Source organism: Anser anser (genome assembly GCF_964211835.1).
Source record: "Anser anser genome assembly, chromosome: 15".
Taxonomy (NCBI): Eukaryota; Metazoa; Chordata; class Aves; order Anseriformes; family Anatidae; genus Anser; species Anser anser.
In genome coordinates, this window is record NC_139736.1 from 8,102,376 (window position 1) to 8,118,047 (window position 15,672).

Genomic DNA, 15,672 nt, shown 5'->3' on the forward strand with positions numbered 1-15,672 from the left:
TTAAGAAGAGCACGTCCCAGATTGTATCCCAGGTAGCCTCCACCTCCTGTCACCACTGTCTTTCTGCTTCTAACCAGTGGTTCGGTGTGCTCTGTTAGTTTGCTCTCACATGGGTGGCCCCCGTGGAGCTCCTCTGTAGATCGTTCTTGCATCACAACTGCAAGATAAAAGTTCTTGTGAAAATTCCCACATAGTACTCCAGGATCTACACCATTTCAGTAAGTTTCACATTACAATGACTTTTTACAATGTTTACATTACAATGACTTTTTACTTTTTTACATTACAATGACTATTTTTATTTATACATATTTTATTATCTTAACATGCTTGAAGTGTATAAAGGGTATAACGCTTTGGTGACAGTATTTCTATGTACGATGAGTAATGTGTCTGACTACTTTTACATTCAGATATAGTCTTTTCCTCTTACCCAAAAGTTTCATGTTATGTAGATATAAAGAAAAAATATAGAATTTTAGAGACATTATAATTACCTGAACTTAACAGGTATGATTATATTTTTGAATGCTTGGTATATCAAACATTTTATCCTTGAAGACTCCCTGACTTCTGATATATTAATGTCAAATAGATGTTAGCCCACTAGTCAGGAAAAAACAAATTAGAAGAGGAATATAAGAAAAGACTTGATTCTGCTTTTTAAATCCACTTTATTTCATGTTTAGGTCACAGTTATTCAGTAAAGACAGTAACTCATTACCATTTAAAACTTTTTTTTTGTTGTTACATAGATGATACGTTTAATTTTCTGTTCAGTTCTTTCCAACTTTTGTTGATTTTTTTTTTTTTAATCAGGGCATTCATATACAGCTATACTGACAAGGAACAGCATGCGTAAACCATCTGCTCTGTGGGTTCATCTACTTGGGAAGACTGATTAGAATATCATTCTAGGATAAGCAATTTCACAAGAGTTACCTGTCTGCGTGCTTTCTTCTGTACGAAAAGTGAGTTTATTCTACAATAATTGCTACCCTTTAAAAATGTACTCAAATTATACAACTGAAATGACTGGTATTCCAAATCATAATATACTTATAAGAAATTACTGCAGTTAATTTTCCCACCTAGACAACTCCTATTGTCTTGATTCCTTGCATGGCCTTTACACATTAGGATCTAGGCTCTTAAGTCCCCAAACTAATCCAGAGTACATACACCTAAAATCAATCAAACTAAGTCACTGTAAAGTGGGAGGCAAACCGGGTGCTTGCCACTCTACTTTAGGAATATGGACCCAATTCAATTATGGTTCTCTCATATTTGGAGTGGGTCCTGATAGCAACATCCCCATGCATGAAAGTAATTGCAGAAATCTTACAGCGGCTGGGCATAGGTTTGCTCTCAGTCATTTACACCAGGGTTCAGCAGAGACAATGCAGAACTGGCCATGATTGGCAACTGTCAGCTGCATCACTTCCAGGATGACAGAGAAATACTAGAAGAACAACAAAAAATGCATCCTGCAGCATGCAGTTACAGATTATTTTGCCATTGCCTAGTTAATTTTTTATAATTTTGTTTTTGTCATTTTTCTTACTTTCTGCTTCACTTTTTGGATTTCAGACACAGGGAACAAAGTAGCAGATTCTCCATGCTGTTATGCTGTTTCAACACAATGTCAGCTCACTAAATTCAATGAAATGAATAGCAGAACAAAGTGAAACTTATGAGCTCCTTATGTTGAAAAATATCCTGACATTTAAAAAATGAAAAATAATTCACGTTCCCAAACTAAATTTAAATTGGAAATAAAACTAAAACAGGTACACTTCCCTTGCTAAGGAAAATAAAATTTTCATCTCTAAATCATGCTACACAGTAGCTTTAAGCCATATAAAATTATTTCACCTTTTCTTCTGCAAAAAAGCACCTTTTTGTACACTGAAGTACACTGACAGCTAAAGTCAAACTTGTCACGTATACCATTAAAACATATTTTAAATTGGCATATATTTAAATACTGACAGCTGTCATTAATATCTCCTTACATTTTGTTTTAAGTTAGATGGAGGTTGTATCAAAAAGCATCTCACAAGTTTGAAGATCTTGCCAGAAATCTTTCTTAAAAAGCACTAATAGAATTAGTACATTTGTCAGCTTCATAGAATTAGAAAATTATTAACAATTTTTCAATGTATACAGTTGCATATAAGAAAAAAATATATATTTCCAGAATCAGTAGCTTCCTTGTTTCTCTAGATTTTGGAAGAGCTATTCTGACTTATTCATGCATGGTTACATCCTTGCATTCATAAGCATAGTTACGTCCTAAGCAGTTCATTTAGTATGAGTTCCTCTTAGCTCCCCTACTTGCATTTCAAATATTAGAAATGCAGAAATGACTTCCCCAAAGAAAGTTAGTCAAACATTTCAGATTTTTAAAAATAGCTAAAGAAGTAGTAAGTACCCTTGGTAGAATCCTGGATGTCAGTGTTATCCCCGTGCTTCCTGTCCAAGTAAGATGGTGAGACTTCTCTTTGCTGGACAATTAGTAACTTAAGGGCATCAGGTACTCTAGACAAACATCGAGATGTTCACGTGTGCTCAGGTCCTTTTGTTGTTCCTGCTCCTTTGTAGCTGGTGGCTGGGCTGGGAGCCAAAAAAGGGCAGGGCTTAATTTGTACATAATTTACGTTCCTTTTCAGGAAATAAATAAATAAATAAATGAAGATCTCCACATCAGATCCTTCTAAACATCTTACTGTTACCTGGTAAAACCATTGATAAGACACTAGACAGCACAAATATACTACTGTAACATCATTCTGTAGATAAGTTGTACTAGATCACTAAAATGTCTCAGCCAGGGTTCTTGAAAAGTACAAAGAAAAAGGTTCTTAAGAAAAACTGGAGAGAAAGTCTTAGCACTAGTGTTTGAAAACAGATCTCTCACAGTGTGAAACTTTGGTTGGATACATCTCATCTAATAGCAGGCTGAATGGAAGTATGTTTCCTTTCCACCTATGGTTTTCAATCTAAATTTGGATACAGAGAAGAAGGAAAAATCTTGTTTGACAAAGGTACTTTGCACTTTCATCCTGATTCTTCTATCTTCATCCCCAATCCAATTTTGTATTTGCAACGTAGGCGCAAGGTTTTGTTCTCTCACTTCCAGGATGAGTGAAGTACAGGCAGCAAACTAACTGGTACACAATAGAACAGGAAAAGACTTATTCTTAAATAGTGCATTTAAAATTTATTAATCAGTTAATTTATTATTATTATAGAAGTTCTCTGATCCTAGGATTTTAAAGCACTTTTAAAACACACATCCTTTTGCAAATTAAACAATAAGAAATCAAAGCCAACATTTTTAGATGGGTGTGTCTAAAATTAGGCCTCAAAGCAGTAGTTAAGATGCTAAAGAAACACTCCCAAATCTAAATATAAATGACTACAATTTTAAGTGTTGGCATGCTAGAAATATCTCAAGTTCATACGTGACTTTGCAATTTAAATGCAATTTAATGGTCACGTGTTGACAAGGACTCAGACTGACACCTAGGCAAATATATTTTAGCATAATATATATGCACTGAAGTCCTTGTAGTCTGCATTAGAACCTTTAAACCTGTCAAGCTAATTTGCACTTCTCAGGTTGCAAAATGAGTAACAAACCCAGCTCAGAGTAAAAGCCCCAGGAGTACAGAGTTCTTTTGGTTGAGATGGTCACAGCACTCAGATTTTATCATTTTGCCTGAGAAAGAAAGTGGCTATTCCATCCATTCCTAGACTACTAAAGAACTCCTCCACAAGTCAAAGCACCTGGTCAGCATATTCGTAGCATATCTATCCCTCATCGCTCAGTGAAAATAAACCAAGACTACTTTAACTTGACTTTGGGTTCCACCTTAGCCAGAAGAGCTTTTCAGAATGAGTGTTGTGTACCTCACCTGTTACTCTTATTCTCATAACACAGAAGAGAGGTGGCCATAATTTATTCACTGCATCCTGCTAAGTCTTTCTGAAAGAAACAGACGCTAAAGTTACAATGACAAATGCTGCCACGTTTAGACTTAAGTTTGTTTTTGGTCTTGAATCATAACTTATACAGTTGCCCTTTTCTACCTTTTCTCCTATAACCGCTCACAGTTCACGTAGGCAGACAGAAGTAAATAAGACAGCTGATACTTCCAGCAGATGACTGCATAAAATGCAACAGGAAGGACTACAACAGGAAGATTGCCAGTTTACACAGAGAAGGTCCACATTTCTGAAGTATCATGTTGGCTTATCAAAACGTTACTCACATCCAGAGTGTAAAGCAATGTTGAAATGTAATTGCCCTGTTTCATAGAGGACTCTAGTAAGCTTACACAAGCTGATTTTACTCACATGCTGATAGATTCACTGATAAATCTGAACTGAGTAAGGGTGAGTAGGGTTCAGGACGTGAGTAAGACGAGACACTGCATGTCTCCAGGATACAAAGAAATACCCTTGTCCCCATTGCTTGTTCCGTGGGCACGAGAGCTGAGTGTTGGATCACAGACAGGTACAGACAAGTATTAGCTCAGGGCCTAGGAGCCAGACGTGTGGAGACTGGAGATTGGCCCCTTTCATTCAGCAGCTCCCACTGCTGTCAGAGGTGTGCCAGTTCTGGACGCAGCTGGGAAGGAGCCTGTTTGGGAATTGGTGTTGTGCTCTCTCCAGCAGTGTTGACAAGGCCTCTAGATTCTCTCTGCTGCAGCAGACTTAACAGGTGCAGGTGCCAGTATAACACATAGATTAAATATAGATTTATCCGTATGTTTAAGAAATCTGTACAGAAACCTCAATTAAATCCTGATTAGGCTGATTTTGATGAAACACCAACTAGAGATGAGCACATATTTTTTCCTAACTGCTTATGACAATAATTTTATGTGCAAATTTAGATATACACAGGTGATGCAATTCTCTATTAAAAGAAGTTACATACTTTGAGGTCTTTATTCATCACATTAAATATAACTAGGGCTGATTTAACAAATAAGTAATCTCTCTATACTCTTGCAAAATGCGACCTCAATTATTTTACCAGTTCCCTATTCTGAAATATTTATCAGTTTTAAATGTTTTATTTCTCTACTTTACTGAAACCCCTTTTGTTCCTTTATTGCCAAAAGGATACATCGTTTATTTTCTTTGTATTGTTCCTTATTTTTCAGCCTATTCCTGGGCTTTTTATCATCAAAAGTAAAGGGCAAATTATGCAATAGATCACTTTAAAAGCATATTAGAAACAGAAAGCCAATCTAGAGAGAATGAGCAAATAATTGTGTTTGTATTTTACCTTAAGGCCTAGGCATTTCGTTTTTTGAGCCTACCGATTAGTAGTCTCCCAAACTTAGTTTTCCTTCAGAGGAGTCATCTCTCAGGCTATTATGTTTCATAGCACAGTCTGGAGAATGTGACACAAATCTACTTGCAAAGTTACATATCCACTACAGTCTTCAGTTCATCATTGAGGTGCAGGAAAAGACAATCCATAAAACTAGAAACAATTTTTAAAAAAGAACTAAAAATATTTGAAGGCTAAAAAAAAGCAAACCCCACAGCTATCAGGTTGAAAATATTATTTTTAATGTAACTGAAGATGAGAAATCACTAGAAGGATTTAAAGAGGGTGACAGGATAGGAAGATCATTTTTGCAGGAACATGCCAGTTCAACCTGAGCAAGGCAGGACTGCCTTTCCAGGCTGCAGAAAGGCAGTGCTCCAACTGCGAGGTAACAGGAACTTGCATGAGGGTTTATAATTGTGTGGAAGTTATTATACAGAAGGCAGCCTTTAACAGAGACGTAACCTTAGCATGAAGAACTAGAAAGAAGTCTGAGTTAACATGACAGCCGGATGTTTGGCCTGAGTCATAGGCAAGATGGTATGCTCTGGAGTGCCGAAGGGCAGAAGAATAGCAGAAAACCTTAAGAGACTAAGCTCTCTCTTAAAGCTATGTTGAGCTGGAAATGTCCAAGCTAAGGCAAGAACACAGGAGTGAGATATGAAAGGCTGAAGTAGGCATGTGAATTGTTCACAAAATGGTTATTGAGATTATCCAGAGAAAGAAGAGATAGCTTGATATAATTATAAAGAAGTTAAGGGTGGTGGATCTTCCTTATACCATATTCTGAAAGCAATTAAAGAGCCAGAGGGGAGAAAAAGGAGATGATGTAAGTGAGTAAAGGGAGAATAAGAAAGTGAGCAGGGGGCACTATATTGAAACCAGACACAATCCTGATCTTTGCTGTCCATACCCTAATATGTATGAGAACGATGAATTGGGGAGATTGCCTTCTCACCAGGAGACAGCCTCAGAAGTCCAGATAGTTAAAAGTACTGTCAGAAAACCTCACCGTTGTTTCTTTTCATCTTATTTCCTCTTACTGTAATCAGATCAAAAGCTGTTATGAGCAAAGAGGATAGTTGGCCAAATGAGGGTGTACAGTAGGGGAAAGGCTGATTGTGAGTGTCAGGAGTGATCAAAGAAGCTGCATGTTTGTGGCTATCTCCAGTGCCCTAAATTGCTGCCCTGTTGAAATGCTGCACTGCTGACTTTGGTTGGGTTCCTGTGCCTGAAGTTCTTTGTGGGAAGCAGGGTATGAGGGGATGTTACTATATCTGTCTGGATCTTCTCGCAGCATTAAATCAAAATTAAGTCATAGTATACACCCAGGCGAAGGAGCTAGGAAAAGTATGTAGCCTCCCTCTGTGACTTTACAGAGCAACCAGGGCCTGAAAGAGGGAAGGACCGAGAGACTAACATTAAAGGACTGGCGTCCTTGATACATGCTGCTTTTTGCTAAATTCTCTGGAGATTTTTTTCTAATCTTGATTTTCTAGAACTTGTCTTGCTTTCATACCACAATTTCCCCAGCTTTCACGTCACTGCTTTTAGTTTCAGCTAACAGTCATGATAGCTGAAACATCAACAAATGATACGATGTTTCATATGAAACATCATCAAATTTAGTATAAACAAAGTATATTATAATCAATTGCTGTTTGAGTTTTTTAGTTTTAAATGACCACATAAAAATCTTTACCACTTGACCTCAAATTACTTCCATAGAATAAAGTATAAAAAGTCCTTATGGAGAGTCTGAAGATCTGAAAGCCTGAGAGATTCTGGTAGCTTGAAGGTATGGCTACTCCTCTCTAGGTTTATGTACAAGAACCAGGAGTACAACACTTAGGAGTTTTTCAGCCTCTTTCTAAAACTGTCAGGAAAGCTGTCATTTTCAATAGGAAGAAATTACATTTGGCAAAAAACTTTTGTATGCACTATTTCTAATGCACTACCACTTCTTGACGCTTAATGAAAACAATTCCACGAGAAAGAAAGAAACAAAACCCTACAGTGCTCAAATAATCATCGTGAGCTGCAGGCTTTTCATCGAATAACCAGTCTAGTATGAAAATCTAAACTTACTTTTGTGTTATGCCCATTGTTCATATGTTGTATCTAGTCAAAAGGTATGAGTAACAGTAATCTTCAGTACCTCCAAGATAAGCAAAGAAATACATGTATATAAATTTAAGCTAATTGAAGTCTTAGGCTTTCACAGGCATAGACACAAGGAATATACAAGGGATGGCAAAGATCCAAAGGGGAGTATTACTTAGAATTATACTGTGCTCTCCCACTCAGATCCCTGTAGCAATTGGATAGTGTGCTTACTGACCAATGCAACAGCATCCTATTCTGCCCCCTACTCCTTTGGTTTATCCAGTTGTGCCTCTACATTACTGCTACTTAACAATTTGTGTTTTCTTTATAATACACTGTAACAATTTAGCTGAAATGAGTACAGCATAAAAATACCCTCTAATCATTTGACTTATTAAAAAATCTGTATCTAAAACCTAAATAAGTAGAGTTGTTCAGGCTCATAAGTGATTCTGAACACCTTGTGCACTTGTTCACATCCAGCTGCCCAGCCATATTCACTACTGACACAAACATATGATTTCAGAGTGGTAAGACTGGTTTGGACAGCGTACCGAATCTCTGATCCCCATTGCAACCCCAAAAATGTCTGGAAATACCTGTTGTAGGCTATAAGTACTTTTGTAGTCACTCTCTGTGACTACAAAAATCAATCATCGTTATAAAAAACACTGAGTCTAAATCAACAGAGAGCTGAGGGAAGTGAAGTGATAGTGGTGAAGTATTCAGGTTTTAAGTGAGATGACAGAAAAAGCATTTAAATCAGAATTGAAATCTGAAGGTCTTGCAACGTTAATAGAAAAGAGGAAAAAATGGAACTCTCCTCTAAACACCTCTATGCAACTTGCTGTGCATAGAATTTTCGCTTCAAAGAGAGGAATCATGGGATCTGAATTTGGGAGAGGACACTGAGAATATTTATTTTTCATATACATTTAATCAAATGCTAAACATTGCTACAGAACAAATATTTCTAAGGAATAAAATAGTTCTTAAAACTGTGTCACAATATTAATGCAAAACCAGATGTAAATTACCACCCAAAGTACACATCATAAATGCAACATTAAGTACTTTACGATAGTACAACATTCTTCACATTCCTTGCTCATTTAGAAAAGGAAGATACAGAGGCTGAACAACTTACCTGTGGTCATGCTGCAGTTTCATGCCAGAAGAGAGAAGACGCAGATTCTTATTCCCATTATTACACAAAACGCATATTTTCTATACCTAACACAGCAAAAGAACAATGGTTTGCTAAACTAAGTTAATCTCTCCTGGGCAGTTGAGTTCCTTCTGATTTTTTGATAGGCAAAAAGACAAAGCATTCATCACCGTGCACTTCAATAGTTTGCCTTTCATAAAGATACTTTTCTGTATAATAACAATGCAATTACATATTTCTGAATAACAGAATAGTTACTTATGCGCGTATATTGTTTAAAGCAATGACACTATGCTGTTTTGTTTCATGTTCTGCCATCTGTTAGTGGGTTTTTATTTTTAATATCATCAGATACAGTATTTCTAGAAGCAAGCATATCAAATACTTTAAACAGCTTTCTCAAAGTTTAAAAAATCAGGGTTTTCTATTATATTAATCAGACAGCTAGCTGCAAAGCTGAGAACTCAGATTGTTTTAAAATCCCTTAGATCTTCATTAGCAAAAATCTTACTCCATCCCTTCCTTTTTCCTGATCTTTGTGTATTTATTTGTTTTATGATTCAACATATTTCATCATTTCCTCTTGGAAGGAATAAAGCACACATGAATACTACAAAGCACAGCCTTGGAATGTGCCATATAAAATACTTGTCAAGTTAGGCTCTCGTTTACTCTGCATTTGTGGTTGCTTTGCATGCTGCAGAGTGATTTATATGCCAAATGAAATGGTAACTCAGAGGCTGCATTGACAAGGTAGGGTGTATTACAGGAAGAAACAAAGCAACTTGTAATAGCAATAATGGGCATGCCCTTTATCAGCTCTTAGGTTTGTTAGAAAGGGGGACAGTTTGTACAACGTTTAAAGGAAGGAATAAAAAATAAATGCATCATAAATAAAAACACTGCATTGTACTGAATAAAGGCATGTTTCTTTGTAGAGAACAGGGAGGAGAGTTTGCCTTCTTACATACAGGAGTCACAGAGAAAACTGAAAAATGCAGGAGCTATATATATATTAACACATGCAGATTTAAAAAGATTATGGAAGACAAACCCTAGCAGGTTTCCTTTTAATTCAAAGTTTTTCTGTTATTGCACTGGAAAAGAGAATTAGAGATCATCATTACTATTACATATTTTTTCATACCCATAAAAACACTGCAGGAGTTAAGAGGGCACAGGAGGTGGCTTAGGATAGATGGAAGAGAAGGATTTATTTTGCATAATGAGTCAGATATCTTTTAAAATCTTGTCATAATTTCTACTAAGTTTCATTTACAATTTTCTATTTACCTCTATTGTTACTATAACCCAGAAATTGTAACATAATATGCAGAATTGTCCAAGTAGGAAAGGAAAAAGGAAACACCCTCTAAAAGACACCAGGTTCTTAACCAATAAAGAACTACAAAGTAAAGAGCCTCAGTGCCATCTTAACTGTGGCCACAATGACAGAGGAAGCCCCTACCACTGAAAGCATGTAAACTTTTAGTCTACAAGGTCTGTCTATTTTACCTATCACACTCTGGGTAGAATTTAAGATTCTAAATGATGAAGCCTCATATGATAAGACAGGGATCATCAATTTCTTTGTACTGTAGTTCCATCAGTGCATTCGGTATAGATACCTAAACTCTAGATTCTATCTGTTATAAAAGACACAGGTAAAAAAGTAGGATATTTTCTGATGCTCGCAGGTTTCTGAAACTAGATTTTCCATTCTCTCTCTCAAAACTATTCAGAAATCAAATATCTAATAAGCATCTGCTTGAGGTTGTTTCACAGAGGACTGAAGTTTGACGGAATGAAATGTATCCTACATATATCTAACTGGTCAAGATGCATTAAAATGATCGAATGAAAATTCTTATTACTGAGTTGTACTAACACTTCTGGGTGCCTAAAATCTTGGAACTTTGTGGTTTCAAATCTAGAAAAACACTAAACAGAGATAATATGCCTACAAAACATGGATAAATTCTTACTGGACAGAATTCCATAGGGCAGAGCACAACACACACTTATTGCTGACTTCTTCCTTAGAAGCCGCATAAACTTGCTGGGGTTGTCTCAAGTTCAGGCATAGTTAGATGGATGAATTTACTGTCCCAAGCCATCTCCCCCTCTGCTGTCGGCTGTTTTCCCCCGAAGCAGGTATGGCTGAAGCACACACAAAGGAGTTCCTGAACTACCAGTTCATACTAAGCTAATACGAACATCTGCACTCACACAGAGGTTACCCATTCTTGCTATGAAGCCAGCAATCTTCTGATAAGGAGTTGAACACATCCTTCAGGGTAACAACTGGTTTAGCTGTTTGCCTTTAATTCACTACATGCAAATCAACATATTCAGTGAGTCACAGCAAAGACATTCACAAACAAGCTGGCAGAAAAATACACAGCTTTGTCAATTATAAAACTCCTCTTATATTATGGCTTGAATACAGTGAATTGCATTCCAGGAAGCATGAACCAGAAAAGCAAATGACATATACATGACAGATCAACATAGAAAAGCCATTAACAGAGCACTTGATTAACGTGGTCGTCATTGCTGACCCACCTCCTTAAAATGTTTTCCTGACTAAGTAGTCCTCAGATTGATGGGAGCAGGTAGGACTAGAGTTTCCGGGTAGGTAATAGGAAGGCGACAGAAACTGTATTTTAAAGGAAGGAGCTGCTCTGCAGGCAGCCGGACTGACCAACCTGCAAGACAAGGCTTCAGAAGCATGGAAAGAGAGGCTACACAGCTTGAAAACACTTCCAAAAGAAGTGAAGTTAGATGGGATGCAATGGCTAAATACTGCAACTCCCAACAGTTTTAGAGCTTCTGTGGTTACAAAAATTATAATGCAAGAATTTGTTCCTTACTTTCTTGTTGCATCTTTCTTGAACGGAAGGCTTAGGAACCCTTAGCTCACTCCACCAGCAAGAAGACAACTCACAAAATCCTAACATGTATTTAAGTCTACTGTCTGAACCTGGGAGTATGCTCAAGAGAATCAGAGCTATGAACAAATGACCAGTCTAAACTAATGCAAACAAACAAGAGATGAGATGAGTATTAGTGTATATTGCAGTGAACTTCGGATTACATAGATCCATTGATGATCAGTCTACGAGATATTGTTTAAACCATATTGTTTTGAATGAGTAAAATCTACAAAAAATAACAAATACCATACAGAAAAAAAGGCTGCGAATGAGAGGTGTGCCAGACTGCAATCTAACACAACACACAGAAATGTTCTGATTCTTACCCACATTTGCAAAATTTGTCATATGCATTACTATCTTACTTCATAAAGAGTCTATGATATCACTTAACGTACCTGCACAAGTATATTACCTTTTAAAGCCCTCTATAACAATATCAGAATATATGCTACAGCATTGTGACATTTCTTAAATCCTCCAAGGAATAAATAAGCATCTTTCCATCCCTTTTGTCATTAATCATCATCTAACATTTACATACATTCAATAAAAATGTAATCAGTCCTACTGATTTACAACCAAGATTTTCATATCAAAGCATCTTAGTAGTTACACACATACCAACACATATAAAATATACTAATAAAAATCACAGACAATGATACTTAGCATAAGACACCTTGTTAACTGCAGTATTCCACAGTAGGTTGGTACTAACAAGGAGGCAGGAGGCAGGTGGTGCAGAGCATACAAGGCTAAAAAGAGACTTTTATGATAGAAATAAGTTTTAATTCTTTATAGAGACAAAACAGATAGAGGAAAAAAAAAGAGAGTATCTCCCATATGAAATCATTCCCACCACATGGCACTCAGGACATGTGAATAGCTCCTGAATAAATTCACACCAAGTATCTGTATTTTGCATTCTGGATTGTTTTTCATTAAATATTACATATACTAAAACCTGAAATGAATTCCTAGACCTCTGAAGATAACACTAAACACCTACAAAATGCTAATGAAGTGTCATCACTGAATTCCTCATTACAAAAACATGTATTTCATAAATAAATTGGAAAAAAAAATGTGACTCGATACTGTAGTTAGCTTACATTTGATTTTCTTGTAATGGTACTGGAAAAAATTTTTAATCTTTCTATGGCAGGAAACGTAAGAATTTAATAGAATTACTTAGAAGACTGGCAGTGTCTGGTTATACAAACATAACCATGCTTTAAGAATATCAAGATATTTCTTGTTTGCATGTCTGAAGATTTCTGAATCATCCACTTTAATTCCTTCTCTACTGCCAACATAGAATGAAAAAGGTAGAAATAATTATTAGCAAACTTCTTTTGGCAAAAACATTCATTCCAAGCTTTGTTTTCTACACTAAGATTATTTCTTGGACTTCCTATTCAAAATTGGAGTACAGAATTCCCTTTCTAGTATCATAACCCTCTGTCACATCTGTTAGGGATAAGAGCACCAGCAAACAAGTTTCAAAGCAACTGCCAAAAAAGACATCTTTGGCATAACCACCAATTGATCGAAGCAATTACAAGGATGATGCAGTAAAATATTTTTTCCCAGCCTGAGGAGAAACAAGAGTTGTGATCCCTGTATAACTACTATATATAAATTCACTATATTTTCTAAAATTTGTATTAACCACGTTGGAAACTATCCTTTGCTTATGACTAGACTTTGGAGAGTGCAGGGCTTGATTTACTTCAAGTCTGCAAAACCTGCAAGTGAAGTAAATTAGCATCACTTATCATCTGTAATCTCTTCTCTGCCAGAAGTTTAGAGACAACAAAGAGTACATCTTTCCTCCTTCTGCTCGAGGCTGGAAGCTTTACGCATACAATTAAAGAGAAGGAGGCTAGTGGTATCACTCCAATCATCTTCGGCGTCCTTTGTTGGTATAAAATTTAATCCTACAAGTCAAGAACATGAATAATTTTTTAAATACAAAATCAAAATATATGAATCACATAAGCTCACCATCAGAACTGAAAAAATGGTACTGGAAAAACAATATAAATCAGTAACTTTAAATCTTCCTTATTTTTTTAATTGTGCTACAATGTTATGTAGTTTCTGAAGTACGTTAACAGGAATGTCTTCCTATACACTTTACAATCAGCAGTTTACCTCAGAAGGCTGAAAGACAAGAGATAGTTGTGGGACACTAGCCTCTGTTTCTACATGTCCACAACAACTTTCTTGCTACTACAGGATGGTTGTCCTGTTTCTTCTTCAAGCTTTAGTGGTCAGCCCTTATACTCTCAATTCTGCTCATATTTGACCAGATTCCAGGTTTTATACTCTACGAAGCAAGTCTTCTTAATCAGCAGGTCTGACTGGATTTTTTTCTTCCCTTTGAATGACTGGGCAGTAACGTAAACCAAAATACAAAGTACAGCTATAGAAACAGGGATCTTAAACACAGTCTCACCATACATCTGCCTTACCCAATCCTTGACGAACATCTCATCAGGCCCGAGTTCTTTACTACAACTCTCTCTGTAGTTGTCTGCCTGTCCATTTTTCCCTTCAAACAGCTCTGTGACAAATGCTTCTGTCAGCTCTTGCTTTTCTTGTTTAATCCTGAGAAAGCACTGTTGCATTCACAACCAGCAATTTCTCTTTTCCTGTATTTTTAATTTGCTAATTTAAAAGTAGCGGGTTGGCTCTGTGAGTGGTTTGATTTGTCCAGCTGCCTCTCCCACAATCTTGTAATAATAGTTCAGTGTTTGTTGAGGTTGTTTTTACTATTAACGTGATCTTTTTCCAATCAGACTTGCTCATTTAGCTGATAAAACATGCAGCCCATGTAGCACTTCTTATTACAGCCATTATATCTGGTCCTAACTCTCTCTCTAACATGCTTAGCTGCTTATTCTTAGAAGAAAACTAAACCATTAATAATAAATACACATGTGCCTAGCTTTGTTCACCCCAAACAACATACTTCTCTTTGAAGCGTTCTTTGTGTATTAGGTTATACTATGGAACTAGCTCAGCTAAGCACTAGAACCATTACAATGTTTTCAGCATTGGAAGTGTCATTCCTGCAACTTAATACACTTTACGTTACATTTACAAAACGTTGTCCTTCTATTGAGATATTTAAACAATGTGTAAGCTATGATCTATTTGTGGTGACTGTTTACCTGAGAACTTTTTTTAAAGACAGAATTGTCCTTTTGGTTCATATTCCAATTTTGTAGTAATAACCTGTTTGAAAGAAAAAATAAAACAAATAATTACAGCAGCTTTTCATGAACGTATATAGTAGCTTTATATGTCTGCTTAGCCATGTCCTTGTGTGACAGAAAATCTTTTGATTGCAGAGGTATAATGCATTTTAAAGCTCTTTAGAAATACTTTTGCTTGCTATTACTAACAAAGTGGTGCTTTCTGATTCTGGACTGGCAGTCAAGAAGCATTAACTATGAAGGAACATAAGGATCAATAAAATTTAACTGTCCTTCCCTTTTTGTTTCTAGGCAGGTATCAAACCTAACTCTAAATGACACTAGAAGCAGCAGGGAATGGTGTGCCACCTGAGCCAATTCAGTCTACTGAGATACAGTTGGCATGCAGTGCTAATGCAGTTATATTGCTCCAAGGAACTGACTTGGCTCATTTGGAGTCCACAGGGATACCTCTGCCTAACATCCCATTGTACTGTTATCTGTTACATTACTGTTAACAGAAAAAGGAAAAAGAAGCTTCATGCTAAGGGAGGATGCTGAAGAGAAGATAAGGAAGAGAAAACAAAGAAAAACCTGAAGAGTGTCTGGCAGAACATGCAGAGAGATAAGATAATTGGAAATTACAGTAAAGAAGGGAAGAGGGGAAGACACGGGACAAATTCTGGTAGGCCCAAGACTTAAAGGGGAAAGGAAGAAGATTAAGAGTCATATTATTTAGGAAAGCAGAAAGACTGAGATTAGGAGGTGAGGTCTTTGAGAGGAGAACAATCTTGTTAAATCCTTTGGTAAATCAGGACATGTAAGAGTGAAGAAGGTGGTTTAGGTAATCCTCCCAGGAAACGGTTAGTGGAAACTTTACAGGTCTTTAGAAGCAAAGAGAAAAGG

The 15,672-nt window shown here is 36.5% G+C and overlaps 1 protein-coding gene across 27 annotated transcripts in view; it reads right to left on the reverse strand.

The window, feature by feature from the left end:
* Nucleotides 1-510: 510 nt before the first annotated feature.
* VWA3A (von Willebrand factor A domain containing 3A) overlaps nt 511-15,672 on the reverse strand; it is a 44,144-nt gene continuing 28,982 nt past the window's right edge. For 7 of the 27 annotated variants that reach the window (XM_083800325.1, XM_083800324.1, XM_083800326.1 and 4 more), the window contains 3 exons: nt 14,743-14,806; nt 2,435-13,503; nt 1,565-1,653 (listed from right to left, as the gene is read on the reverse strand). In XM_083800325.1, coding sequence (XP_083656451.1) covers nt 13,498-13,503; nt 14,743-14,806 — 70 coding nt within the window. In that variant the 3' untranslated portion in view covers nt 1,565-1,653; nt 2,435-13,497. Of the gene's footprint in view, nt 607-1,510; nt 1,654-2,434; nt 13,504-14,742; nt 14,807-15,672 lie in introns of those variants that run through there. The other 20 variants (XM_083800323.1, XM_083800321.1, XM_083800322.1 and 17 more) reach the window with 20 other exon arrangements.